This window comes from Aspergillus affinis (genome assembly GCF_023601865.1).
Source record: "Aspergillus affinis strain CMG 70 chromosome Unknown NODE_78_length_175604_cov_91_438064, whole genome shotgun sequence".
Taxonomy (NCBI): domain Eukaryota; kingdom Fungi; phylum Ascomycota; class Eurotiomycetes; order Eurotiales; family Aspergillaceae; genus Aspergillus; species Aspergillus affinis.
In genome coordinates, this window is record NW_026515859.1 from 66,140 (window position 1) to 93,569 (window position 27,430).

General features: G+C 49.9%; 10 protein-coding genes across 10 annotated transcripts; 4 read left to right on the forward strand and 6 right to left on the reverse strand.

Annotated features, from left to right (window-relative positions):
* Positions 1 to 183: 183 nt before the first annotated feature.
* Positions 184 to 1,264, forward strand: gliT (thioredoxin reductase gliT; the record flags this gene model as incomplete). Its single annotated transcript, XM_053102706.1, has 3 exons — positions 184 to 584; positions 658 to 961; positions 1,031 to 1,264. The coding sequence occupies 3 exons, from the start codon at positions 184 to 186 to the stop codon at positions 1,262 to 1,264; spliced, it is 939 nt and encodes a 312-aa protein (XP_052953835.1).
* A 190-nt stretch (positions 1,265 to 1,454) lies between these two features.
* KD926_010188 (nucleoside-diphosphate-sugar epimerase family protein) lies at positions 1,455 to 2,437 on the reverse strand (the record flags this gene model as incomplete). Its single annotated transcript, XM_053102707.1, has 2 exons — positions 1,455 to 2,111; positions 2,186 to 2,437. 2 exons carry the CDS (start codon positions 2,435 to 2,437, stop codon positions 1,455 to 1,457), a joined length of 909 nt encoding a protein of 302 aa, XP_052953836.1.
* Positions 2,438 to 3,219: 782 nt separating this feature from the next.
* On the reverse strand, positions 3,220 to 3,789 carry KD926_010189 (uncharacterized protein; the record flags this gene model as incomplete). Its single annotated transcript, XM_053102708.1, has 1 exon — positions 3,220 to 3,789. The coding sequence occupies one exon, from the start codon at positions 3,787 to 3,789 to the stop codon at positions 3,220 to 3,222; it is 570 nt and encodes a 189-aa protein (XP_052953837.1).
* A 1,136-nt stretch (positions 3,790 to 4,925) lies between these two features.
* KD926_010190 (uncharacterized protein) lies at positions 4,926 to 6,407 on the reverse strand (the record flags this gene model as incomplete). The annotated part of the gene is made up of 2 exons (XM_053102709.1): positions 4,926 to 6,252; positions 6,322 to 6,407. The coding sequence occupies 2 exons, from the start codon at positions 6,405 to 6,407 to the stop codon at positions 4,926 to 4,928; spliced, it is 1,413 nt and encodes a 470-aa protein (XP_052953838.1).
* Positions 6,408 to 8,137: 1,730 nt separating this feature from the next.
* On the reverse strand, positions 8,138 to 9,997 carry KD926_010191 (putative isoamyl alcohol oxidase; the record flags this gene model as incomplete). The annotated part of the gene is made up of 3 exons (XM_053102710.1): positions 8,138 to 9,386; positions 9,442 to 9,642; positions 9,702 to 9,997. 3 exons carry the CDS (start codon positions 9,995 to 9,997, stop codon positions 8,138 to 8,140), a joined length of 1,746 nt encoding a protein of 581 aa, XP_052953839.1.
* A 2,422-nt stretch (positions 9,998 to 12,419) lies between these two features.
* Positions 12,420 to 14,978, forward strand: KD926_010192 (uncharacterized protein; the record flags this gene model as incomplete). The annotated part of the gene is made up of 5 exons (XM_053102712.1): positions 12,420 to 12,584; positions 12,660 to 13,032; positions 13,095 to 13,212; positions 13,275 to 13,632; positions 14,436 to 14,978. 5 exons carry the CDS (start codon positions 12,420 to 12,422, stop codon positions 14,976 to 14,978), a joined length of 1,557 nt encoding a protein of 518 aa, XP_052953840.1.
* Positions 14,979 to 17,391: 2,413 nt separating this feature from the next.
* On the forward strand, positions 17,392 to 17,781 carry KD926_010193 (uncharacterized protein; the record flags this gene model as incomplete). The annotated part of the gene is made up of 2 exons (XM_053102713.1): positions 17,392 to 17,523; positions 17,581 to 17,781. 2 exons carry the CDS (start codon positions 17,392 to 17,394, stop codon positions 17,779 to 17,781), a joined length of 333 nt encoding a protein of 110 aa, XP_052953841.1.
* A 787-nt stretch (positions 17,782 to 18,568) lies between these two features.
* KD926_010194 (aromatic acid exporter family protein) lies at positions 18,569 to 21,715 on the forward strand (the record flags this gene model as incomplete). Its single annotated transcript, XM_053102714.1, has 4 exons — positions 18,569 to 18,798; positions 18,851 to 19,163; positions 19,215 to 20,887; positions 20,944 to 21,715. 4 exons carry the CDS (start codon positions 18,569 to 18,571, stop codon positions 21,713 to 21,715), a joined length of 2,988 nt encoding a protein of 995 aa, XP_052953842.1.
* A 417-nt stretch (positions 21,716 to 22,132) lies between these two features.
* KD926_010195 (beta-glucosidase) lies at positions 22,133 to 24,591 on the reverse strand (the record flags this gene model as incomplete). Its single annotated transcript, XM_053102715.1, has 3 exons — positions 22,133 to 22,842; positions 22,907 to 24,367; positions 24,471 to 24,591. 3 exons carry the CDS (start codon positions 24,589 to 24,591, stop codon positions 22,133 to 22,135), a joined length of 2,292 nt encoding a protein of 763 aa, XP_052953843.1.
* Positions 24,592 to 25,045: 454 nt separating this feature from the next.
* Positions 25,046 to 26,098, reverse strand: KD926_010196 (phosphatidylserine decarboxylase; the record flags this gene model as incomplete). The annotated part of the gene is made up of 2 exons (XM_053102716.1): positions 25,046 to 25,640; positions 25,686 to 26,098. 2 exons carry the CDS (start codon positions 26,096 to 26,098, stop codon positions 25,046 to 25,048), a joined length of 1,008 nt encoding a protein of 335 aa, XP_052953844.1.
* Positions 26,099 to 27,430: the final 1,332 nt, after the last annotated feature.

A 27,430-nucleotide genomic window follows, 5' to 3' on the forward strand; every position in this document is an offset into this window, starting at 1 on the left:
ATCGAGGAACCCTCACGGAGACATTTCCGGAGACATTTAGTCTCGCCAAGACAACACGCACTCTCGCAAACTGTATACCAGGCTCTGAATATAAAAAGTCTCGACATATCAGGGAGAAATGTGATACTTCATAGAAACCAAACACTCTGTTACACTAGATACTTACGGAGAAGCAAAACAACAATGGCAGCCCCAGCAATCTACGACGTCCTTATTATCGGCGCCGGCCCAGCAGGCCTCTCAACAGCCCTTGGTCTGGCGCGCCAAACATACTCGGCACTCGTTTTCGACTCGAAGCAATACCGCAATGCTCCCGCAGATAGAATGCATAACGTCTTGAGTTGGGACCATAAGCCCCCAGCGGAGTTTCGCGCCGCCGCAAGAGAGAACATCGTGTCCAGATACAAGACCATTGACTTCAAAGATGCGACCATCGTATCGGCTGCGAAAAGAGCAGACGGGCTGTTTGAATTAATAGATCAAGAACAAAACAAGTATCACGGCAAGAAACTTGCACTTGCAACTGGGGCTACGGACATCTTTCCTGATATTAAGGGGTTTGGTGATCTGTGGGGAAAGTTGATGTGAGTCTCCTTTAGACATGCTGCACGAGTGTTTAACAATGAGAAAGGGAGATCATAGCTAACATATACGCAGATTTCACTGCCTATTCTGCCACGGATACGAAGAACGCGGTGCCTCGTCCGTGGGCATTCTGGCGATCGGCGCGCTCAAACTGCCTGCCATGCTCTTGCACGTTGCTCGCATGACTGCTCCACTGGCCGAGCGAATTACCATCTACTCACATGGAGATGAGGACCTCACCACGCAACTGAAAGACGAGTTCGAGGGAAAGCCTTTGACGATTGAGTCGCGCAAAATCACGTCCGTTGAACGTAAAGGGGAGAGTAATGTTATCGTCCAGTTGGAAGACGGTGAGATCAGAGAGGAAGGATTTCTAGTAAGCTTGTCATCTACATAAGATTCAATGTCTATCTGGTACAGAAGCTGACGCAAGTGTGATCAATAGGCTTCCGCACCCTCGGTCAAGGTCAACGGTCCCTTCCATGAGCAGCTGGGTCTCGACGTGGATCCCACAGGTTTCATCAAGGTGAACCCACCTTTCAATGAGGCTAGCGTTCCTGGCGTCTTTGCAATGGGTGATTGTGGTACACCGGTGAAGACAGTCTGTCAGGCGATGACTATGGGGTCTTTTGGAGCTGCTGGGTTGGTATCGCAGCTGAGTGCCATGGGCAAGTTGTAGCCTGGATAAGCCTTTTGTTTTCATTTTCTTTCAATTTTTTTTTTCTCTCTATCATTTAGAGTTTGTCCTTGCTGCTTGCTGTTTCAAATAATAATAATGTTCTAAATTAAGTTGAAGTTAATTATTACTATCAACTATTATAAAACCATATCATCTGCACGAAGCCTTTGGCAACATTACGCGGAGAAATTCATGAATGCTTCATAAACTGACTCTCCTTCTCCAACCACGTCCCAAAGTCTTTTAATTCCGGATGTTTCGCCCTCAAATCCGCGATATCGGCTTTATACCCCTCATCTCGAAACCAGCGAAACATGAGGCCGAAATCCTTCATACTCGCCATCAACACCGAACAAACCGGTCGAAAAGTAGTCGGCACCTTCTGCCCCGTCTTCTCCTTAAAGACCTTGGCCATTTGTTCATACGTCAATTCATCCCCTGCCAACGACACCGCTGTTCCCTTGTATTTCTCATGATTCATGAACGCCTCCGCCGCCAGATACCCGATATCGCTTGTCGAGACTAACTGCAGCGGTTTACTCTTTAGTGTCATGTCCCAGGACGTGGCGAATACCTTGCCCATGAATCCTGGGACGAGGTTTTCGAAAAAGGCAGTGGGTCGGAGAATGAACCACTCTGTGTCTGTGCCTTTGGTTTTCTCGACAAGGTGGTGCTCGATGTTGTACTTTTTGATGAAGTGTGGGATGTTGGTGGCGTTGTCGTAGGAGGTCGCGTCTCCGCCGCGGTCGACAGAGCTGTAGACTAGAAACTTGATGTTTTGGCGAATTGCTTCGTCGATCAGCGCTTTTCCTTGCGTTTCTTCAGAGGTAGTGTTTCCGATGGCAACCTTTACAACTTGGTCAGTATTGAGTCAGCAATTGGCTAAACAAGAGTCATCGTATGCTGGTTTTTGATTTATACCTGGACGTTGAAAAAGCCCCAGAGGGGGTTATCGCTGGCGGTGCGTGCATTCTCGAACACATCCACGGGATTGTCGAGATTGGCTTCCACCAGTCGAATTTTCGGGGATAGTTTGGCGAGACGCTCGGCGGATGCGGAACTGGGATCTCGAGTAATGGCGAGGATTTCGTACGGGGTCTCCTTGGAGATGAGGTTGCGGATCAGAGCTCTCCCTTGTTTCCCTGTTGCCCCAGTCACAATGATGGCTTTCATGTTGGATGGATTCGGATTCAAATGTCTCAATTGGGAAGTTTAAGGTGGGTTGGGCAGGCGAGTATCTGCAGGTAGGGAAAAGCCGCGTTAAATACTCAATTCAGTGTTATCAATCGAACATTCCAGTGAGTAGACGATGGAATGACCGGCTGCAAGCCAACCTCAGTCCTATATGGGCGCTCTACGCCATACCTTACATTCCATCCAAAGTAAGGGTTCGTTCTGATTGGGCGAGTCTACGCGAGTCATTCATTACCTCATCTGCCGGCTGACCAGATTTCTCGTCGATCCTGGGGGATCGACTCTCAATAACGGTCAATTTATCGCGAGTGGATAGGGGATTTATTAGCATTCGGTCATTATCGAAAAGCCCTTCATAGAGCCAACACAAGCATATTCAATTCAAATTCCAGGATAACAGAACTGAAAAAGAACAATTGAACCCGGAACTCCTTCAAACGAAACACAGGATGGTACATGAACGGTAATAAACAGTATGACTACCTAGCCAGAAATGGCTCCAGCTATGCAATTCAGCGTCTCTGAAGGAATCTGTGCTTCTTTGCCTTTGATCTTCTAGATTCTGCTCGCATTTCCTCTACCAGGTCTTCGAGGCCGTCAATCTCTTCATACAGCTCTTGAACGTGCTCCTGTTGTTTTCTCAATTCTTTTTGTGTGATCCCATGTGCGGCTTTGGCCTTTTCTGCCTCGCACTTTGCATTCTTGGTGGAGCCTTGGAGGGTATCTTGAAGTTTGTTGTTGTTTGACGTTGCCTGGCGTAGTTAGTCTTGAGTCTTTTTCAACTTGCGGTCTTTGAGCTGAAGCAGGCCATTACTCAGGCCCACGATCTCGTCATATTGCCTTGTAACGGTACCTTCAAGGACTGCCACCTTTTGATGGTCATCATGAGCCTGTGCCAGGTTTCTGTGGGTAAGTCCCAGCTTTCTGCGTAAAGTGTCGCGTTCAAGCTGGACAGCCGAAATATCTTTCTCAAGCTGCACCACATGTGCTGTTTCGCAATCGTTCCTGGTAGCTAACTGGGCTTGAAGCTCGTTAACCTGCGACCTGAGGTCGTTTGTGGTCGATATCCAACGGGCCTCAGCATCGGCGTTTGCTGCATCGGCAAGACCTCGAGAGTGTTCTTCACTTGCCGATAGAGCCCCGCGAAGGGCGTTGAGTTCTGTTTCGTGATTCTCTGTTGTCGTTCTCAACCGCGTTTCGACTTCAGCTTCCACACTCTGCGCCCGAGCTTTCTCTTGTTGTAATATGAACTGGCGGAGTCGTTCGTTCTCTTGCATGTGCTGTTCCTCTCGTTCGACCATTCGTTTGAGATTCGTTGAAGTAAGATTCATGGTCACGGTATGCTCGCGATATCAACTTGCGGGGGATCTAGATATCGCGCTGAAAAATACGTGAGTTAGAGGCGGGTTTTGCTAAAGATTGAGAATTCAAACTAACCTCTGTCCTGCGAATGATCCGCTCATCAAGGGTAGGATATGTACAATAGGACTTGTGATAGAACCTGTAGGAATAGATATGTGTATAAAGACTTCACGTCTTCACACCGGAAACGGCCTTCTAGAAAGCGTTTAGAAATGTTTAGACGGGACACCCGTTCAGCGGGATCAAAAAAGCGGGGTCAGTAGGCCTCAGGGCCCACCAACACCGACAACAGCACACGTGATTAGCTTTGCCGCTCTTATAGTTATATTTCTGGTGGCCTTTGCATTTGCAGACCAAACATGCAAAGCTTGGTAACAATCTATGTCATGTCACTCATGGCCGTGCTAAATGGCAGGACTAGAGCCAGTGTGGAACATATGCCACAACCGATTGCTGTTTTCTCACTTTCAATATACTTTTAGGCAAGTGATTGAGAACAGAGTCATTGATATAGAAATATTGCGGGGGAGAGGTAAAACATCTACTGGTAAAAGTGTTTGCGTTGATCTTGGACGTTTTCGGTGTAGACATTTTCGCCTTTCAACCGGGCAAACCTGTATTCCACAAAATCTCATATACATATAACTAAAGGCAATGAAGGATTAAAGGAAAGGTGTCAAAGATAATAGATACATCTACTGACTTTCTGCACTCGTTTCGTGACCATCAAGAAGCTCAACACAAAGATACCTATAAAGAAGACGGTAGGGGGACTATGGGGGCCTATCTGCTTAATCCCACAAGTCTTCTGGTAAATATAGAAGAAAACATAATGTTTGGACCATTTGGGTTAATCAATTGGTGAGTGTACAATGTACCGATCATCAGACTTGATACAAAAACGCCGGCGTCCCAATTTTCTACATGGGGTTGAGAGGGCATAGGTATCTGTCTAATCAAATTTAACAAATGCTTTTGTGTAACCCTTTCCACCAGCACACCATTCGCTCACTCCACAAAAAAGAAGAAAAGTCTAAGTAACGAGTACAAGGACCATGGACATGAGCAAACAACAAGCCCACGTAGGTTAGAGGAGGACAAGATGCTACTCGGCTGTCGCGACGGGCTGTGCCGAAGAATAGAACCGGAAATCCTGATTTGGGATTCCAATCGATCCATTGCCACTCCCATTGAGTGCAGGAGACTCTGCAGAGGGCACAGTCCTCTCCGGAACGGCCGGTTCAGGAAGGGGTATGCCAGGCTCAGGCTCAGGTTCTGGTTCTAACTCAAGCGGCGGTTCCTCGATCACAGGTTCCGGATACTCCGCAGGTGCAGGTGCGATATCGTAATATCGGCCCCTTTTCTTCTTTTTCTTCGACGGGATACTGGATCCCAAATCCAAACCATCTATCAGTTTGTTGATATTGCTATCCTCCACGGGAAACGCCTCTCCCTCTCCCTCTCCCTCCGCTGCTGCTGCCTCTGATTGCTCTTCCTGTTCCACCAGTGTTGTCAATCGCGCGGGAACCCCCGTCGCCGGCCCGTGATAGGCGCCGTTGTATCTGCTTTGAACGGGCCAATTATCCCACGGATCGTAGTCGTCTGCGGCCTCAGCTGGGGGCGACGCAGGTGGTGGAGACGGAGACGAGGACGACATAGCCACGGGGTCTGGGGACCGCGCCGTCTCCAACTCCGGAACCGCTTCCCCCTCGACAGCATAACCCGGACTCTCAGGAACAGGGCCATCAATTGCATGTGGCTCCCCATTCACCGGGTCCTCTTCCGGGTCCGAATCCCATTCATACGTCTCCGACACATCTGCTTCACTGTGTGTCTCCGTCTCGACGTGCCCGTTCAGCACTTTCCCCGGTAACGCACTCGCGTAGATGTCCAGCACGGAGGTGACTAAAAAAGCATCGAACGGGTCCCGACCGATCCCGTAGGATGCGATGTCTTGTCGCAGACCCGCTTCGTCGTCTTCGAATGCTATCGCTAGCTTTTCGCGGATGTATTCCCAGAACCACACCTCGTCTGCTGGGAGGGCTGTTGAGATCTCCCGTGCAACGGATAGGATGTAGAGTGTTGAGACGTCGATGTCGAAGACTCGGATGTATGTCTTTGCGAGCTCGATTAAGCCTGTTATGCCGTAGCGTCGCGCTGCGTGGTATGTGTGCATGGCGCGGTGGAATTCGCGCGCGCGGGGCGGGCTGTCGACATCGTCTTGGAGGTGAGTAATGGGCTTGGTGGTCTCGTAAGTGTTTGTGTACAAGTAGTGGATGAAGGTGTGGCCGACGTCTTCGTGGATGTCAGAGAGGTGGAAGATGCGAGTCCATTGGTTTACTTCGAAGGCTAGGTACGGTCGGAGGAAGTATTCTGGGACGGCGTAGCTGTGGATGCCGATAGTGATGGTGATGGCTTTGGTAGTGTAGGGGCTATTTTTGTTGCGGTTGCTATTTAGGGCTGCTCATTGCAATGGGTGTATACTTGGGGGTGGGGGTCACCTTATCTCCGGTTGAGGATATTCGGGGATATCGTCCCACTGGGGATACGGTGCTTCTGGCACCGGTTCTGGGGCTGGATCGTCCATCTCGACAGGTGTGGGATTTATCGTCTGCTTCTTGGCATGCTTTTTTCGATCTTTCATTGCGATGTCTGCTCTGGTTCCTCTGTGTCTGAATGATGTTGAGAATCAAGTATAAAATTCATGATTTCTACCGCCCTATATAGTACCCATGTCGCACCTTCCTCAACCCTTGCTGAGAATGGGCAGACAAAACACGGATACCCCGCACTCGGGCCCTTAGGGCTTTCATCCTTCGAGCATCTGGACAACGCGACGCCGAGATGCTGATGCTATAATTGGCCATGCATGACTAACTTGTTTGCTGCGTGGTGAGCTGGCGACCGACGCAAGAGCTCCTCTAAGCGCTGCATTGGAGCTTTCCGTGTCACGCAGGAAGAAACGGAAGGATATTTATTGGCCCAGTGTTTAGTTAAGGCACGCTCTACCATATTCTAGGTCATAGGTAGGTATGGCATCCAGCTGAGGTTGATACGAGGTCGATGCCTAATCTGCTTTCCGTGTGCCAGAGAACTGAAGAAATGATGTCATATTTCTAAATCATCTTAACAGACCTGATTATTTCTCTCTCGGAGAGTAAAGGAATCAAGTTTAGAAATCAAATGGAAAAGCTCGGTCTTTGGGCAGAAACCCTCAGGCGCAGATCGCCAGACGTGAAATCATGCCACTTGGGCTCTGCAGCCAAAGGATGCAGGACAAGTCATGTTGCCTGCGCCGTTTTCCAAGTCGAACTTAGAGCCCGTTGATTAAATACTGCACATATATCTCCGTGAATATGTCAGTAGTTCAAGCGAGTAAGTCCAGTCTACATGACTCATTTCCCCCTTGATGCGCCATGATCATCCTTTTATCAATCACCAGAACGAACTAAACTGATGATTAGCCCAGCACCAACCCGCCGATCACTCCGAGGCATCCGCACTCCGTAGTTCGTGCGGATGGATCACAGAAGTGAGAAACGAACGGCGAACACGTTTGACCCACCGCCGATCACGCCGATCGTCTGTGGTCCAAATGCCGACGAAAACCAAAAACCCAATTTTGGACTCGAAGGCGAACAAGGCGAAACGAGCGGGTGTTTGATCCTGTTTCAACTTTTTCGGTCGCACAAAAACTGAGTGAACGGCTGTTTTACCCGTTTGGAAGCGCCGAGCTAATTATGATATATAATGATATCACTGAGCTGAGCGCATGGTTTTGTGGTGGTGGAAGGATGCAACCTTGGGGGTTATGCCGAGGTTGGAGGACGTTAGCATACCTTGCTGCTTACTTGGTTGGCTCGAGATGCAATAAGGGCATCTGTTTGGTTTGAGAATAGCTATTCTTCGAGCGACTCAGTCTACATTTGGAAAATCCGAGTGACAAATCATGCTGACAGAAGGGTTTCCGTTTCCGGGGATAAGTGGGATGAATAAGATTGAGGAATGAAAGACGTCAACCATGTGGCGGTCTCTGGCTGTCCTTGGGTACTTGCCATGGTCCTTCTCGAGTGTGCGGAATTTGATCGTTCAGGTTGGGCTTAAAGTATTCCAGGAGACTAGTCTAAATTACAGCAGTTCAAATAGCAATATAATGGTTGAAGTAAAAATAACCCGAACGTAACGTTCATTAGAATTATAAATGTCTATCGCAGGTAGTAGGTATCTCTGAACGATGGTCTAGTATACTAGTACAGCAATAAGAAGGGAAGAAAAAAAACCGAGTCATTCAAGATCACCGCTTTTTCGCATCTCACATTAGTTACCGCTGCGGCACATACGGCCGTTCTCGGCAACAGTCCAAGCCTCGCTTCCCACGCCCTTCAGCACGTAGAAGAAGTTGTCGGGGTCGTACTTCTGCTTAACCTGGAGCAAGGGGGAGTAGTTCTCGCCGAAGAAGGTCTCCTGCCAGTTGGGCTGGCGGAAGTTGGCCTCGTTCTGGTAGGTGCCACCGCCGGGAGTCACGGCCTCGAGCTGGGGCACGTATTCGTTGGTGATGCGCTCCTGGTCGGCGATCATGTCGGACCAAGGAGCGGTTTCGTTCCAGCTGGTGGCGAACTGCACGGTGACGGCGGCGCGGCGCCATTCGGGGAAGACGGCGTTGGAAACGTCGCCGGGAGACGAGACGTTGAGGCCAACGCCAACGGCGATCACACCTTGCTGGGTGAGGTTGCGCAGGGCGCTGCCGATGCCGGACGGGTTGCTGTCCAGAGCGTTGCGGGGCACGAGACGGCCGCCGTACTGGTAGGTCGAGACTTCGAGGTTACCCCAAGGAAGAGGGCCCATGTACTTGTTGTAGTGGTCGTGGTAGGACTGGTACTCGGTCCAGCTGGCCTTGTAGTTGATGCCAAGGTCGGAGAGCTCGTTCAAGAAAGGTTGCAGGATGGACTTGACCTCGTCGGTGGTCTTGTTGTAACCGGTGACGGGGTTGATGGCGAAGAAGACGGCAGTCATCTGGTAGATGACGGTGACGCCCTGGTCGATCATCTGAGGGAGCAGGGAGTGGAACTTCGAGACGGCCTGGTCGAAAGTCTCGGTGGAGATGCCAGCCGCGGTGAACTGGAGGCCAGCGCCGGCGACCTTAACATCGGGGTGAGCCTTGACGGTGACGGACATAACAACACCGTAGTTACCGGCACCACCGCCGCTGAGGGCCCAGAAAAGATCGGAGTTCTGGGAGCGGTTGGCAGTGACAAGCTTTCCGTCGGCAGTGACAACCTCGAATTCAAGTGTCTGATCAGCACCGAGACCGAAGGTAGTGCTGAGCGCGGAGTGGCCACCACCCTGGATGAAACCACCGGCGACACCGACCGTGGGGCACTCGCCGGTGACGACAACAAGGTTCTTCTCGGAGGCGGCGTCGAGAATCTGGTATCCCATAGTTCCAGCACCGACCTTGAACGAAGGGCCCTCGTAGTTGGAGTCGGACCAGTCCTGGTATTCGACGTCATGCAGATGGTGCATCCAAACGGAGAGGGCACCGGCACCGGTAGAGCGGCCAAAGTAACTAAATCCGTTGTTAGCGGAATTTCGTCAACAGACTCTGTAATTCAAAGACATACTCATGACCAGTGTTGCGGATGACAAAGCGAATGTTGTTCTTCTGCGCGAACTGAATAGCAGCAATCACGTCGTCGCTGGACGAGACGTCGACCGCGTAGCTCACGTAGTTGCCGAGTTCGCAGGAGCGAGACTCCGCCGTGAAGGGGTCACAACTCTGGTTGGCAAAGAAGGTCTGCATAACCGACGAGGAGGAGTCGAGGCTGTGCTCATTATGTTAGAAAGGGCGGTTGCGTGCCACGGGCCAAAGAAGAAAACATACTGGACTTGAGGATGGTGCCAGTTATCCTGCAAGGTCTTGCAGGCGGCGGCGTCGTAGGTGGGATCATGGCATGGCGACCCAACAGGCACAGTCGCGACCAAACGACCACCAACGGTGCTGTTCAAGGAGTTCCAAGTCTCTGTTGAAGGCCAGCAGCTGTCACTAGGCAAGCAGTGACACTGCGACTGGGTTGAGGTCGAGGACGAAGAGGACGAAGAGTCCGAGGGAGCTGCACATTGCGCAGCGACCGGCGAGAGAGCGGCCGTGGCGACAGCCAAAGCCCAAGAAGTCTTCATGGTTCCGGGGGCGGAGGAATGTGACAGAGGAAGATTAAGTTAAAACGTGGAAGGAATAAAGGAAAGAAGATTGTCGATCATGAGCAGGCCGTTGTTTATTTATATCATTTGAAGGCAAGAGGACCCAGGATGGTGCTACGGTGAGAAGAAAACAGACGAGCGAAGGAAATGTAGAAAAAATGACTGGACCTCGGATTAGACCATCATCGGACGATTCCCATAGATGCAGCTAGACGGAGTACTCAGATTACACAGACATGGATCGGGGGAGTATCTGGGACAGGAGTCGGAGGACGAACCGCATCCGGAGATGTTCCCTCAGAGCGTCTAGCGCGTGTAGCAAAAAGACGTCCAACAGACCAACAGTCAGACAAGCAAGGGGGGGAAAGAGATGAGAGGGATCTGGCCGAACTCCGGATCACCCGAGAAAAAAAAAGCCAGATCCACGTGTGAGCAGTGCGCCCAAGTCCCATAGTGCAGCTCCACTTAACTATTGAGGAAATGAAATGTCTTACGCGCAGTGACTGGTGGCGCTCTCCCCGGACAACCATTGGCAATCGGTGCGTTTTGGCCCCTGCAGCCTCTTCTCCAAGCTTCGATTCACTGGAGTTCATTCGCCGCCACCGGCGCCGCCCGGAATGCGCAGGAGCCAGCTACGAGCCCTAATTTCCTCTCTGGGTTCACGCTTCACCCCTTGCATCCTTGCAGCCTGACACTAGAGTATGAGATTGATCACCCTACTACTGAGTAGTTACTCTAATCTCTACGCAGGGATCTGCGATGGTGCGTGAATTAAGAATCCAACGTTGTTGGCGCTCTCCTTAATTTATTTGCTATATTAAACAGCTCGAGCATAAATTTAAAGATCTCACTGGGAAGGTTTCTATTTTCACACCAATCTGATCCCCACAACACTCGAGTCAAGCTGCTCACCGTGCCAGCGTGAATCTGGGTTATTCTTCGGGTCGGAGGTCCTCGATCGATGTCCTCGATCGGAGACGGACAACGGAGTGCCTCAACGGGACCGTACAACGTGGCCTACGGAGTCAGGACTAAGGACAGAAACTCGGCTATCGTGAGCTACCGAAGAGTCGGACTCGCCGCACTTGACTACTGTCAGGACTAATTTTACTTCATATAGATAGTGCCATGACTGAGGTGGGACTGTACCTGGGAGGTCGGACCTCAAGCCAAAGCATCCGGCCGACTTGTCCGAGATATCCACAGCCCCTGCCCAGAGCAGTACGAGGACCATCCAAAAGGTGGCTTATTTCTTAGCCTGCTTGATACGGAGCGTGGCATTGTTTTTCCTACTACTAATGGCCGCTAGACCCGTAGGCCTCTGATTCTGGCTGCGTTCTCCGCGGCCATCGTCGGCCTGTGTCTACTATCTACCTAGTCTACATGAATCGGCTAACGACCGGATACGAGAAACGGCCAAGGCCAACTGAGTCACTAGCACGAGTCTTCCATATGTCCAGGGGGAAGGGTTCCTGAATACCCGGGGATATCAACGCTCCGACTGCCATTCAGGTACCTACCACTCCTTCTAAGTACACCGTCACAAGGTACAAGAGAGTGGCCTTACATCATGTAAGATGTAGTCTCTCGATCTTTCCCTCCCACGAGACCGACAACAGCGCATAACAAAGTTAATCTGGAAGAAAAACCCAGAAAAGGCAGTTATGCTGTTTGCGTCCAAAGGCCAAACCTTGAGAGGCACATTTGACTTTCTGCGGCGCCTTTAGTGGGTCTCTCCACAGCTATCATTCGCCCGCATCCCCTCGTTTAAGTTCAGGGGCCCCACCATCACTTTGCTGCCTTTTTTCTCAGGTCGCTTAAATCCTGGACTCCATCTGGCGGCTCCACTGACTCGCCTTCTGGATCGCTGAACCATAAACCACCGCCCTCTATATTCATGATCCAAGGTCCTTCTGAGTCCAATTTATTAGCCACCATGGCAACCCAGCCAGTCAGGCGGACGCAACTACTGCCGAGAGGAGGCTTGTCAAGCCCTGCATCCGGGGATTGAAAGTCGATCTATTGGCAAGCCACCCTTGGAGCGAGCATTATAGACTGCCAATTTGAAATGTTTTCGTGCCCTTTTCTGTCTCGCTTTTTATCCTTCTGCTCTTTTTTCCACTTGGGCGAGCCAACAAGAATTCTTTTAAGGCCATCGCCCAAACTTTGTGCCAAAAGTCTAAATTTCAAGGCGCGAGGTACCTGATGCGCTCTTCCAGTGGCCTGTATTAAGTAAAACGGGTGTCCCCGGCTGCAATTTCTATCCCACCCCTCCCTCCTCTCAACCCGCTGTTAGTGTTTCAACAATGTTATAGACTTAGGAGTTCTGTCAATCCTCCCAGACTCCCGGGACACTCTCATCTGTTTTCGCTTCCCCACCGAGCGAAGACGCGGCAACAACATGCCACCCCATCAGCTACATGCTAGAGATAATCATGGACCCGAGCTAGAAAGAGGCATCTGGGCCGCCGTTGTCATTGCCGCGGTGATCGTCATTCTACGGGTCTTTGCTAAGATAAAGATCAGCCACTTCCGCGTAGACGATGTTCTCATGGTGATTGCGGCAGTATGTTCAATTCTATCCTCACCCTCATACTTTATTCCGGTACATGCTCTAACCACTCTTCACTCCATAATTCAGATTCTAGCCATTGTCTCCTGCGTCTTCCTAACCCTCTCCGTTCAGCGTGGGTTCGGCAAAGACCTCACAACGATATCCAGCGAGGATCGCATGGCCGTTTTGAAATACATCGCTATCCAGATCCCAATCGTCACCATCAGCACGACCGTTGCCCGCTCCGCCTTCATCTTCTACCTCCTTCCGATTCTCAGCCCGAACAAGAACTATCAGATTGCGCTATGGGCGGTCTTGATTATCCAGTTTGCCGGCAACATCGCCTCCGCCGTGTTGCCCCTTAGCATGTGTCGCAATGTTAATATTCTGTGGGATCCGACGGTCAAGACGACGTGTGCCGATCAGAAAGCGGTCGTCAATTTCGCCTATTACTCCAACAGTTGGTTTCCCTTGGCACTCGCGTCGGGAATGAGAGGACGTCGACTAACCAATTCCCCTTAGGTTTTAATTCTTTCACGGACCTGTTCCTGGCGGTCTTTCCCACCGTCGTATTCTGGAATCTGAACCTCAAACTGCGCATCAAGATCAGTCTAATCGTTCTACTGAGTCTCGGCATCGTGTATGTTCTATCCCACCTTCCCTCTGCCCTCTCCACCGACAATCACTAACCCAAACCCACAGCGCAATGGTCGCCTCGATCGTCAAAACCACCAAACTCAACTCTGTCCCCAGCGTCACGAACCTCGGGTCCACCGGAGCAGTCGAGCTCATCCGATGGGGCTACGTCGAAAACTCCCTGATCATCATCACCTCCTCGATCCCGTGTATCCGACCTCTGATCATCTCATCCGTGCGCAAGATCTCCAGCGGCGGGTTCACGCGCTCGTACGAGTTGACGGGTCCGTTCAGCGGGAATCGTCGCACGGCGGGAAACGAGACCGCGCAGTCACGACGGCCGAAAAAGTGGACAAAGACCGAGACGGGGAGCGTCGAACGTATACTAGAGCCGCACTCCACGCAGCATACGCATAATACGAGTGTGAGTGCGCGGAGGGATTCGCCTGAGCATATGGAACGGGGGATTAAGAAGCAGGTGGAGATCTCGGTTACAAATGATCAGGGGAGGTAGTTTGGTGGTTTTTCCTGGGTTCTTGGGTATCTGGGGAGGTTCTGTATAGAATCAGGTTTATAGTACTGTTTGTGGTTCTCTGTACCTTTTTTTTGGATGGAGACGGAGTATATGGGTTGGTTGGTTGGTTGGTTTGTGTATAGGATTTGTAACAATATGTAGATAGAATTGATGAACTGCACGATTCTTCTTCAATCGGTTTTTCGAGTAGATTGTAGTGTATATTGTCCTCTCTATGTTGGACTTCATCTCCCGCGCGTCCGTCCTTCAGTTCGCTCTGGTAATCAAATCTAGACGCATATTCATGGAGCATTCCTGTTTTGTACGGCTCAAACTACTTTCCTTTCCCTCCGGAATCTCACTGTATCTTCTATCATGGAATAAAGCGCAGATTACAGGGTATTAGGTCGCCAGTCCCACTGAATAATCGGGTCTTGCCTTCAATACGTCATTTAGAGGATGGAAGTTGCCTTGGTACTTGTACCTTCGTCCCCAGACAACCTTAGATAAATGCAATCGGCAGATTGCTAGGAACTGTTTACATGCCCTCTGGATACCCTTTCAATTTTCCTCGCCATAAAGACCGCGCGTGACGCCAAAGTCAGAGACCGTCTTCCCAGCCAGAGCTTTCCATCCAATACCAACCGGTGAAAAATGTATCACCCAAGATATGACGGCAGCCCCGTCATCAATGCATATACACCCACTCACAGAGGCGATCCCTACTTCCAGGATATGTTTCTCTGGGTTCCCGTGCAACGCGGCAGAGCACTGAATCGCAGTTCTACATGGACATCTTGAGAGCCATCGAGCGGGGCCAAGCGCGAATCACCACGTCTGCTTCCGGCAGCCGGGCCGGAAGCACCTGGGCTCTGGCTATCGATCGACAAGATATCAACAACTACAGGTGGATAATCCGGCTTTTCCAAGACGATATTTTCGAGGCCCAGCAGCATGCGGCTAGTATTGATGCCGAACGCGATAGACAAAGGGCAAGATACAATGGCGCCCCTAATGGGCACGGAAATGGTCGGTCGAATGGGTGTGGTAGTGGCTCTAATGGGTACGGGAATGGTGCTTCGAATGGATACAGCAACGGTCGTTCGAATGGGTACGGGAATGGCCGCTTCAATGGTTACGGAAATGGCCGCTCAAATGGGTATAGCGGGAGTAATGGATATTCTAACAGCGATGGAGGAAGAGGCCATGGCGGCGGTAGACATGGCGTTAACGGATATGGCCGCTGCTACGACTGAGTACTAAGGCTCGATGGTCCGTTCTACATATTGGCTTTCCTCGGTGCATCGTTGCCTTTTCTGTTTTGGGCTTCTTGTTTGACCATTCCGCTTAGAGACCAAAGATTTGAAAGAAACGAAAAAGGGACTGAAAAAACTAGGAGTCAAAAAAGTGCAGTTGAGTCGCCTTTTTGTCGTTCATCAGACATTAGAAGAACAAAATGACAAATGGTCTCCCGGTCAGAGGAAGAGTCTTCTTACTAAAATTCCCTCGAAGTAAACATTATACCTACACCACGAGTTCCACATCGTTCAACCAAGAGAATATTCAATCTAAGACTACCCGACTAGCAATGAAGTCCAAGGAGCTAAGAAACCAACATACACGAGTCATACTAACCCCTGTCAGCCGTCAGGGGTAGATACCTGATGAAAACAAACCGATTCAGGCACCGGCAAAAATAGAACAAACGAAAAGGATTTGCCTAAACTCTGTTCTTCGGATTTGATCCGAATCAATCCACCGCAGCTAATTATGTAATTATTCCATGAGATCCAGGCAACGGAGGACTATCGAAGAAGTCGAACGCCACGCCGGATCTATGATCTCTCTGCTTTCTAGTCGCATTAGACCAGTGTCACGACCCGGACTTGAGTATTTGTCACGCTTAGTGGACGTCACGGTGGCGGACTTTCATTGTTTTGTGTGTATTCCGTTACTGCTTAGTGGAGTGGAGAAGAGATCTAAAGCCATGATCGGACCAGATTATTAGTCGGAATTTCCGATCGCTGGTTCTTCGGTCAATGCATCCATCACGGAACCCCTCCTTGATTTCGATCTGGAAAATTTGCAACAAATCCTACTATCAACAAGTTGAGTTTCAGTACCTCGCCAGTAGGCTTAGATAGATCTAAAATAAGACCGTAGGGCTGGTCTGGCTTCTGTTAAAGTTCAATAGTTCATGCTAGTCTCAGTGCCATCCCCACGTGGCTTTTGGTCCAAATCTGTCTGGTTGAAAATTTTTAATTTTGCGTTCTTTCCAAATAAATCTGCGTCTGATATTTTCACTCTCTTGATGTTTGTATCAAGTTATTGGCCGTTGTATGTCGATGTGGGAGTAACCTCTGCCCGGGACGAATAAAAAATCGAGACCTTTGAGCCCCGTCTTTGTCAAAGTAGATATAAATGTACGTATTTGGTTGTAATATTCGATTCTAGCCAGTAAATATTAAGTGAGATTCACTGAGAGGCCTTTCCGACCGGAATCAATTACCAGGGATAAACGAGAGGGAGTGTTTCTCCCTGATGCGAATCCCGTTATCAATAAAACAACGTACCTTCGAATGCGCTCGACGAAAGTGTGAGTGAAGTTGGAAGCTCTGTACAGTGTGTATTAGGTAGCATATAAATATGTCAGAACATGCCAAATGAAAAATATCCTGAGGATTCCAGGATGGAAATATATGTTTTGATGGTATTCTCACTAACGATATATATAATGTGCTTGACTTGTTAGGAACAGCAGTTAATGAGGGCGAAAAATCCAAAAAAAAACCGGAATTAAAATTTAGACGATAGCATGGTAGAACTATCTAGGCCGAAAATGCTTATATTTCTCTTATAACGATGATATAGCCTCAATTCCACTCATGGCTTATACCTTTCTCTTCACAAAATCATCTCAGTCAGAGAGATTTCCAAAACATCAAGGGATTGTTGTCGATCAACCAAGGATTTACCGCTATTTTGCTTGGCGCTCAAATTGCCTGTATGTGGTAATGGAACCCGGCGATCACTTTTGTTGACCGGCTATAACCGAGGGAAATGCGCCGTACACATTGTGAAGACTTGATTGATGATTGATTGCATTACAGTTGTGATCATTATAGCCTTGAGATCTTGCAACATAGAGTACCTTTTGTGTCAACGCTATGATCATATGGAACCGATATCCAATAATAGAAATATTTTATATAGTGGTTTTCAATGTGTAGAATTCACCATTCCGGAATAACGACTGGAGATTGGCGCGCAGATAGTATTGAATGTGAGATTGTCAATGCTAGCAATGCTGACTTTCCAATACACTTGCTACATTATGCTTAGCATGGAAACAAGCCTTCTAAAATGTGCACGCGGAACAAGGGATGATGCGGATTGTAGTTCAGCTCCCGAAAGGTCTCCTGTCTAATTGGTGAGGAACACGCGCAAATGGAGCAGTGAACCGTCAATGTGGCTTATTCTCTATGATCACCCGTCAACATTTCTTGTTAAAAGGGTATTTGATTGACGTCTGAGCCCAAGAGTCCACGAGTCCCGTTAATTGCCGCACAATATTTAAGCCTGCTACGTTCGCAGGTCTGGACATTGGGTAGTTCATTAGCTAGAGACTTCCTCACATCATTGCAGACTTTCTCATCTCGTGCCTTCGCCATGACTCCACACGAAAACGCACCAGACTGGTACGACGAGGACGTGCGAAGCATAAACGCGGATGCCCAGAATTTGCTGGAACGATACAGTGGACTCAAACCTGAAGAGGTCCTTCCACATGTTTTATCGCTAGTAAGCCCCCCCTTATAACCTTTCATAGCCGTCTTAGTATATTAACCTCCCTCTTAGCGTGATGAGGCCTTCTATGTCTATCGTTACCCGTGTATAGGGGAGATGCGATTCCTTTCTTTCAACCTCCGCCGCATGCCGTTCTATAACCAGGTCCTAAATCACCTTCGAGAGAGCCCTTCCGCTAAATTCCTTGACGCCGGCTGTTGTTTGGGACAGGAGATCCGCTCGCTCGTTGACCACGGCATTCCCAGCAACTGATTATATGGCTGTGATCTGGAGAAGCCCTTCATTGACCTAGGCTACCGGCTCTTTCGGGACCGTGATAGCCTCCAAGTGACTTTTGCCACAGGAGATTTGACAGCAGACGATGCCAAGTTCGGAGACAGTGGGGTATCGCAATATTCGCGAGCTCCCTTTTCCACCTATGGGATTACGACACTGGGCTTTTAGCTGCTATACGGCTGGTGAAACTCTGTCGTGACAAGCTAGGCGTTATGGTCACTGGACGACAGGTCGGAAGCTCACTGGGTGGTCATTACCCAATGGATTGGATCGACACTGAGTCCTTCCATTACCGGCATAATGTAGAGACAATCAAGGGGTTCTGAAAAGACATTGAAGACGCCACGCAGACACGTTGGAGAGTTGAGGCTAGTTTCTTTGACGATGACGCGATTGGGAAGTCGAAGAGTGCTCTTGCCCAGCTTGGTGCAAATACGAGGATATTGTGTTGGTCTGCGACAAGAATCTGATGTGCAATAGGTATGACTAGGAGGTCTTGAACGTTTTACATCGAGTAAGCTGAATCAAAATCTGCCATATCTGTAGAGAGTGGCAACTGTATGGGCGATCCCCCGCACTGTGATTACCTCAGCGGAATGGATGACGCATGCGGCACAAAATATTTGCATAACCCATGCATAACCTCTTATGCGCACAAACCCCCTATCTCTGTTTAACATCTGACAGATGATCGACGCGAATTCTCTTTTCCCTCAACACCAAGTTACCCCTATGTCTATCTGAAACAATCCGCCCTGTACTGATGATAAACACTGCCAATTCCTCATCCACGGGGGATGAAGGCCCCATGAAGACCCTTCAACAGACGGTCCTGACCGGGAAGAAGAGGCGCCTGCCGCCATTCCTGGACCATTTCAACGCTCGCGACTTGAAGATCCTATGTCGTTGTTGGATAGCAGCGTGGGTGGCTTGCCTTTTGTTTATTATTACGCCCTCTTTGTCAAGTTTGGGAACTGCGACCTTCTTCGCCTGGTAAGACGCCCTTTCGTCTGCTCTGTCATACGTTCTGACCAATTCTCCCCAGTCTGGTTTTGTTGATGCTTCCACCGAGCACTGTGGTATTCATCTACCTCCTTGGAGCATTTTCCCTGTATCTGGGAATATGTTTAGCTTGGGCATGGGGCGTCATCACAACGAAGGCCGCTTTAGCGGCCAGGCCGGCAGAAGCCACCCAAGCCCAATTGATGGCGTTGCAACAAACCGCCCAGCAACGAGCCAACGCGACCGGGGAACCAGTCACCAGCGTAGCTCAGGTGTTGATCTACGATGGGCACATGCTGGACGCACGGGTGACTGCCGTGACTTACTGTATGATTTGCACCTTCATTTATTTCATGGTATGTGTATATCCAACCACTTCTGGGAGAACCAAAACTCAACCTTTCTAGGCTCGACTCCGGGCCAGTAACCCCAAAGCCACCTTCACGGCGATATTTGCAATCATCATCTCGGACCTGTTTCTGCTCTTCACTCCGCTGCTTCCCTCGTTCTCGGGTACTCTCCCCTTGACATTGGCCAAACCGGCAGCAGTTGGGATCGGCCTGGGGTTCGCATCCTCGATTCTCTTCTTTCCACAGTCAACGTCGAGTGTTGTCTTGGTTAGTATGGGGGACATCATCGAATTGCTTACGCACCCTCTGGCTTTTACAATGGCCACTCTGGGCCAACGTGACCCGGACCTGAATGTCGACCAACTGCGAAAGACGCAGGCCGGTATCATTGGCGCGTATCGGAAAATGGAACCAGCTCTGGCTTTCCTACCCTTGGACTTCTCCGTCGGGTGCTGGGGAGCTCAGAACGTCGGAACCTTCAAGGAACCGCTCCGGCAGACGATTTCTGCCACTCTTTCGTTGCTCGAACTTCACATCAACCGGCTCTCGGGGCGAGAGCGCGCAAAGGAGGTTTTGCTGAAATACGCGGATCAAATCGAATCGGAGAAAGGGGAGACGAAGGAAGCACGCGTAGTGGGACGACACCAACTCTCACAAACAGCGCGTCTACTCGATGGACTGCGTACTTCTGAGTCCGATCCGATTCCGGCGGAAACCCTTCAAGCATTGACCGGGACTGCATCTGAAGCTATTGAGGCTTGCGTGGTCGCCCTTACAGCGGCAGGTGACTGCATTCGCATGGCCAATCGCCAAACGTGGTATTGGCGTCCCTCATCTGACAACCGGGCACAACTAAGCCAGCGAGCCCAGAGTGCCCTCGAGGATCTTCGTGCGACGCGCAAAAAATTTATTGAGAACACTACCAAGACTCTGGTTGACGAATTTGGACCATCATTGAACAGCACGTCAGACGACGAAGGCGGACATCGCAACCACCGCATCGGGACCATCGTGTTTGGTATGGTGTTTGAGGAACTGTTGTCCACTACGATGAATCGCACGGAAGTCCTCCTGACCCAAATTCTAAACGTTTTCCAGACGTGCGAGAAGACTCGCGTTTGGTGGCCGTTAAGCCTGAAAGCATTCGGCACATGGCTAGCAGGCAAGGGGAACAAAACACCTGCGATGGCTCAAGCGGCCGATGATGATCCGGAACAGGAGGTGGATCAGACGAAATTGGTTCAAGAGAAGCTACGACTCAGTCGTGGATACCGCACCAAGCGCCGGGGTGTTGTGAGCCGAGTAATTTTGGGGACATACCACTGGTTCACCTCTGATGAGGGACTGTATGCCTTGCGCACGGTAGTCGTGACCATTGCTCTTGGCATCATCTCAGCCATCCCCAGTACGGCTGGGTTTTACTACCGCGAGAAAGGCATGTGGGCGTTGATCATGGCGCAAACAGGCCTTGTGCCCTATATGGCCGATTTTACCTTCTCTGTCATTGCGCGAGTCATAGGGACCGTCGCGGGTGGTGTACTGGGCTTGCTGGCATGGTATATCGGATCTGCAAATGGCCCGGGTAATCCATACGGCCTTGCGGCTATTATGGGAGTAATGCTCGTTATATTTCTTTGGGTCCGTCTATATTTACCTCCAAACCTTCTTCAAGGGGGTATCATGGGTGGTGCCACCTTCCTACTCGTGGTTGCATATAGCTTCGATGATACGTAAGTCCTCCGGAGATCGCCAAAACGAACCTCTGCGGCAGCTAACTTCAACACAGACACATCCCGACTTACGGTAACCCCGGTGTCGGCTATACCGTCTTCTGGCGCCGACTATTGCTCGTTCTGATCGGCATCGGTGCTGGCATCATAGTCCAACTATTCCCTCATCCTCCCTCTGCGGCCAAACACATCAGCAAAACCTTATCCACCACTATCCGCACCATATCAGACCACTACGCCCTACTCCTCTCTTGCTGGGGCCAGGAGAATCAAACAGATGGCCTTGCTCTAGCTGAGCCGATCTCCCTTCGAATGGCCGAATCCCTCGTCATGCTCGACGGCCCCATCCAACTTCTCCGATATGAATTTTCCAGCTCTCGCTTCGACAGCGACACCATGGATCAAGTGAAACGGATCTGCCATGGTCTGAACCGCAATCTCGGCAGATTGCTCTACCTCTCGGCGTCCCTACCTCGGGAATACCGGGACCGACTGGCGAAATTGACCGGTCTACTCGACCATCGCTGCATCGGAGAGGTCATGGCCGTGCTAAGCGTCTGTGAACAGGCACTCAAAACAGGCGATGCGCCGCCGGAGCTCTTACCTACCCCGCTGGTGCAGCGATCAATGGAGTATTGGCGCGCTCATTCCCTGGATATGATTTTGTCGCCGGAGATGCTGAGGGACGAGAACTATCGCCGGTATTGTGTTGGCATCAGTGCCTATGTGAAGTTCCTGGATACCGTTGATCAGTTGGTGTTGGTAATTAAGGGTGCGGTAGGCGAGTCTCATTTGGTCGCTTGGGAGCGGGCGGAGCCTGTGGTATAAATGTATAGGTTTCATCAGGGAAGCTTTTCTCATAGATGAATCTATATAAATCAATTTTGTACCACAATGGCCTATCGGATATAGCTTTGATATTTCTGCTCTTACCCCCGCTTCTTTGTCAGGGGATCCTAAGTTACAACATTGGACTGATTGGGTAGAAACCAATAGGGATGTGCTCGTAAAGGAAAGACGTAAGCAAAGAATTGCATTATCCTAGTTGAATGAAGCTTAGTGTTTTTCCTGGTCTCATGCGTTTTTAGTAAAGTAAGATAGATTAATTCCTACTCCGGTACGTGACACATGTGCTCATTTCAATGACACTCCTAATGGTTAACAAAAATAGCTTCTGACATCGCAAGCCATGTAATACCGTTCACATCACTTCTGTTTCATTACCAAAAACAATGCCTCTCCACCTTACTCGACCTGCAAAGTTCCGTTTAAATGCAAAATGCGGCTGCTCGCGCCAACGAAAACATTATACTCCGCCGCCTGAAGCCTCCACTGCTGCGCAACGACATCCCAAATACTTAGATCCCGACGCGTTAGCGGGAAAGTGACCTTTTTCGTCTCCCCGGCTTTCAATGGCACTCTGTCAAACCCTCGAAGCTGTCGAACCGGCGCGTTTGGAATCTCAACATAGAGTTGTGCGACTTCGGAGCCAGCCACGTCTCCTGTGTTAGTGATCGACGCAGTTACCTCGAACAATGTATCCCAAAGCTCCGGATGTCCGCCTTGCACGACAGCAATACTCGGGTCCACAAGAGCTGATGTGCTATTGCCCGTGGACTTCACGTGAAGGTCAGAATATTTGAACGTGGTGTAGGATAGACCGAAACCGAACTCGAAGCGAGGAGTGATTTCCTTGCGGTCAAAAGCGCGGTAGTCGATGTATAGACCCTCGGTGAAGTTAACTTCCGGGAAAGCATCAAAGGAGATAGTGGAGTTGAGAAGAGAGCCGTAGTCGGACTCATTCTTGGCCACAGTGTACGGTAGACGTCCCGAGGGATTGACGCCGCCGTAAAGGATATCGGCAAGTGAGTGACCGCTTTCCTGGCCCGGTAGGCCGGCATAGAGCACGGCGGTTACGTTAGGATGGTTGATCCAGGCGTCAACGGTACGGATACCTGTGATTGTGTGAATTAGTGTTAGTTGAGATTCCTGCGGTATAAAAACAATGGGGCCACTTACCGGCTGAATGAATCACCACAATGGTATTACTACAGTTAGTTGCAACGTTCTTGACGAGGTTATCGCTGAATTCATCCGTGAGGGAGGTTCGATCAAAGGCCTCGGATGCGTACGCGTTGATGAACACCAGACAGGCGTCGCTGTTCACGTAGGCAGGCGTGGGGTTCTCGGAGTAAAAGTCCCAGCGGAGAGTCCCGCGATTACGAGCGGTGCGCTCCTGAAGTGCTTGGAACGGGCTAACGACGTACGGCGGAGTGCTGCCACCAGAGCCACCACCCGTGAAGAGAGTGCCGTTGAAGGTCGTCCACCCGAAGTTCACTTCGTAGCCGCCACCATATCGGGAAGGATTAGCCCATGGCGATGCGCTGACAGTCGCGTCGTAGCCGTAAACGCTCAAAAACCTAGTCGAGTTGGTGAAAGGGAGCGTGCTGTTGACGTTCTTGACCAGCACGGTACCGGCAGAGCCAATTTCTTGGATGAGGTCGGCATGATCGCGCTGCACATCGATGGGATCGTGCTTCTCGGCCTCCGAGTAGATCCCCGGGGCAGGGAAACCCTCGTCTTGTCCGGTCAAATACCATGCGGCGAGGATTCGAGTTACCATGTCGTCCAATCGGTCTGCGGTGACACTACCATTGTTGACAGCACGAGTCAGGTTCCGGCCCCAAAAGCCACCATCAGGCATGACGATGTCGAGACCAGCATTGGCAGATGCGACGCCCGCATGCTGTGCTTCCCAGTCACTGACGACAAACCCTTCGAATCCTAACTCAGTCTTCAGAACACCGTTGAGGAGCTTCGAGTTCTGGCATCCATAAGAGTGATTCGATCGTTGATACGAGCACATCACGCTGCGGATGCCCTCCTTGAGAGAGTCCATGAAAGGGAACGCATACAGCTCATGCAATGTGCGATCATCCACATTTGAACTCAACGCCTCGCCCATATCCCCTGGATTCCGTCTCCATTCTTCCTCGTTCAGCAGCCAATGTTTTGCATTGGCAATGACACCCGCTTCTTGAATTCCTTTGGTAATGGCGCCCATGCCCACTCCCGCCAGGTATGGGTCTGCGCCCAACCCTTCCCAGTTCCTTCCACCGCGGGCCAATCTCCCTAACGGACCTGCGACAGGTCCCAGGGCCACATTGACCCCTTTGTCGTGATATTCCTCGCCGAGGGCATAGCCATACTGATACAGAAGCGAGCGATCCCATGTGGAAGCCACGTGAATGCCGGCAGGGAAGGCGGAGACGAATTCCTGGCCACGCACTCCGTCAGGGGCATCGGAGAAACAAAGCGAAGGGATCGACAGGCGGGGGACTGCGCCGCTGTTCCCCACGCATTGGCCGTCATGACCGCGAGTCAGGTTAGTTTTCTCCTCCACGGTTAGTTTAGACACTAGGGTCTTGGCACGCTGGTAGGCTTCTTCCCAGGCGGTATTCGTTGAGCCGTTTCCGATTGCTACGGAGCTAGTTAGCGAGGAGGTTTTGCAATTGCATACTCCGTACACTGTACTGAGTAAAGGGGGACATAAAGAAAACCCCTACTGTTTTGAGTGACTTACGCGACGGGTAAACAGCTGGACTTCGGCCATAGTATGGAACCTCCGATTCATTGGTATATCCAGCAAGACAGAGCGTACTCTGGACCAGAGCAACCTGGGCCAAAAGTGAAAGAACCTTCATCTCGACGATTCACCTCAGACTTCTGAGCATGGGTAATAAACTTCAATCCTATGACTCGGAACCAGCGCTTTTATAGACACCTTTTTCTCTTCGGATAATATCCGATGACGGCTGGCTCGTCTCGAGATCCTTTGATCTTGCCATATTTAAAAGCCAACATCGGGAAAATATCGGCAAGACGGGATTTGGTCTACTGTTTGCATTTTGCACCGCAGCAAAAGCAACGGCGCGGGGAAAGGCCTTGCGGAATTGTGGATGCCGATGACGGTGTCAGGCAATGGCCTGGAGAGAGTGGAGCGTGTGGAGATTCTGCCCGCAGTTAGTCGCGAAGCGGCAAATCGGCCCTCGATTGCCCTGATTTAATTGTCAAGTCAGAGAGCCGCGGACCTGCGGGTCCGTCTCGTCGTGAGAGCCTGTTTGAGCTAGATCCAACAGTAGTTGTCGCTTGGGTGATTTAGATCGGCAACACAACGACCTTGCCGTAAACAACTGTGTCGATGATGATAGGGCCACGGGTCTGACACCACTGATAGCCCGCGTCATCTGGAGAATCCAGCTCTCTTAGTCCCGTCTTTCTCTTATCCTGACGCCGAGAAACTTCTTCAGGATCACGCGTCAGTCCTCTGTCAGGGACAAGCCTGTCACTTTCTCTCTTCCTTGTGACTTGAAAATAGACCTGATCTTGGATGTTCTTGATGTCCACAATCTTCCCGCTGACGGGGGCATGCAGGCGGTGATAATCGTACGGCGATAGGAATGCGTGCATCAGACTACCATTATTGAAGTCTGGTCCACATCGCTGAAGTAGCGCCTCAACAGGCCACTTAACCCCCTTCGCAACGGGAGCATGATCTTTGATATTGACAAACCCGTCATTGATATTCCAACTACCGCCGAACGTCGAATCAGCGCTGTGTACAATCACCGTATCATCACCTTCGACAGCGATTGGATGGCCAACATTAATATCGGCCCAGCGGCGGGGAAAGAACTCATTAAATGATCTCCATTTTCCGTGAGTGGGCTTCTCCCAGAGATCTTTATCATGTCTGTAAATTGGATTGTTATAGAACGATTAAACGTGCGCGGCTGACTCGCTAGTATCCATCCAATGTCCCACTTCACGGGCATAGCTGACGAGCCAGTATGAAAGCCAGGATAGATGGGTGTTTGAAGTAGACGGGAGAATAGGAGCTTGCAAATATCTGAGAGATGGCTGCTCGAAAACCCAATAAAATATAAGCAGCTTACGGAGAAGTGTATCGCCAGGGCTAGAGACGTCTGGAGCCCATCTCAGGAGGTCATCACAGTAGCGCAGGTAATCATCAAGATCATAGACGCCCTCTGTATTCATCTCTTTCTGTCCGCTATTTTCTTTCGCACGAGCAGATGAGATCGCAAATCTGAATGCTCTAGCTCTTTCTTGTGAACGGAAGATGTAATCTCGTAGGTCACGAACGATTGCATGCTTGGGTTCGTAGTGAGAGATGTTGCACTGAGAGGACATATCGTCTGTCAAAAAAAGGATTTAGCTCGACAAAACATTGATTTAACCTGGGCGGTATAAGAACTAGATATTGAGAATAGCTGTCATTAAGAGCCTAGTTCCAAATCTAAGCTTACAACAGAAATTATTTATAAGTGAACTGATGGGCAGGTGAGCCGGAACACGATACGTATTTGTAGGGTAGGTTTGATACTATTGACTCGCATGACGCAGGTAATATTGACATCATCTATTACTATAGATGGCTCAGGTTGCGCAAAATGCATGCGTTATTTTGGGAGCCTTGAAAATACACGTCATTAGATACCTTCGTTGCGGCGATTTCTCGGTTCTGCTGTCAGCATCTCATTAAGTAGCTGAGTTTGTGTCGTAACGTAATGTGCATCTATTTAATAAAGAATCTGGGCCCTAAACTAGTTCATAGGTACACCACTGGGCTCAAGTCACCACATTATGTCGAAAAAATTGGTGAAGAAATTTGTTTAACTATCATCCTTACACATAACAACAGAGGGGGTGGGGGTGGGGGTAGATCCTCGTTAACCCTCAATGATCGATAACATTAACTAGAGGATGACTCAGACCTTTTATAGTTAAAGTTAGTTAGTTACATGAGAGGGATCGATCGGTTTAATTAACTTCTCGGGGTGTTTCTGTCGACGAAAAACCTTTCCGCAACGAGTATTTATGGTTCGTCGAATTTGACGATGACGGAAAAATCATCGAAGTCATTGAAATGGTTGATAGTGGTTTGTTTCCTTCCCTGTTCCTCGTAAGAGCTTCCAGTATAGCGGACCTCACATAATCCCACAGCCTACATTAGCAACGTCGTCCATAGAGTCGGTTACGTTTCAAAGTACATATGATGAATCGGTAGGGTTGCTTATATATTCTCAGTGATATAATCAGTAACTCTCAGGCACGGGCCTCTCTGGCATACTCATAAAACGAGTTTCTGTCACGAGCCTATGAAATATATTTTTAAGCTACCTCATCTTCTCCTGCCATTCCTTGATGCACTTACAGTTCGTATCTGTTGGAACCATTATTCAGCTGACATGCCTAAGTCATATGACTCCTTGGCATGGGCAGCTATGATATCTTCGACGAAGCTAGTAGTTTAGAATGGAACTTCACTTTTACCCACCGAGCATATACCTACATTCCGTTGAATCGATAGGATATCTGCTTAGGGCAATGACCAAGTCAACCGACAATTAGACTTCCCAGATTCAATTCTCGCGCGAGAGGATGAAAAGCGGGTACTTCCGTCTGGTATCTTTATTGCAATATTCCACTGCATCGTAGCAGGAACATCCTTTTCACCAAAAT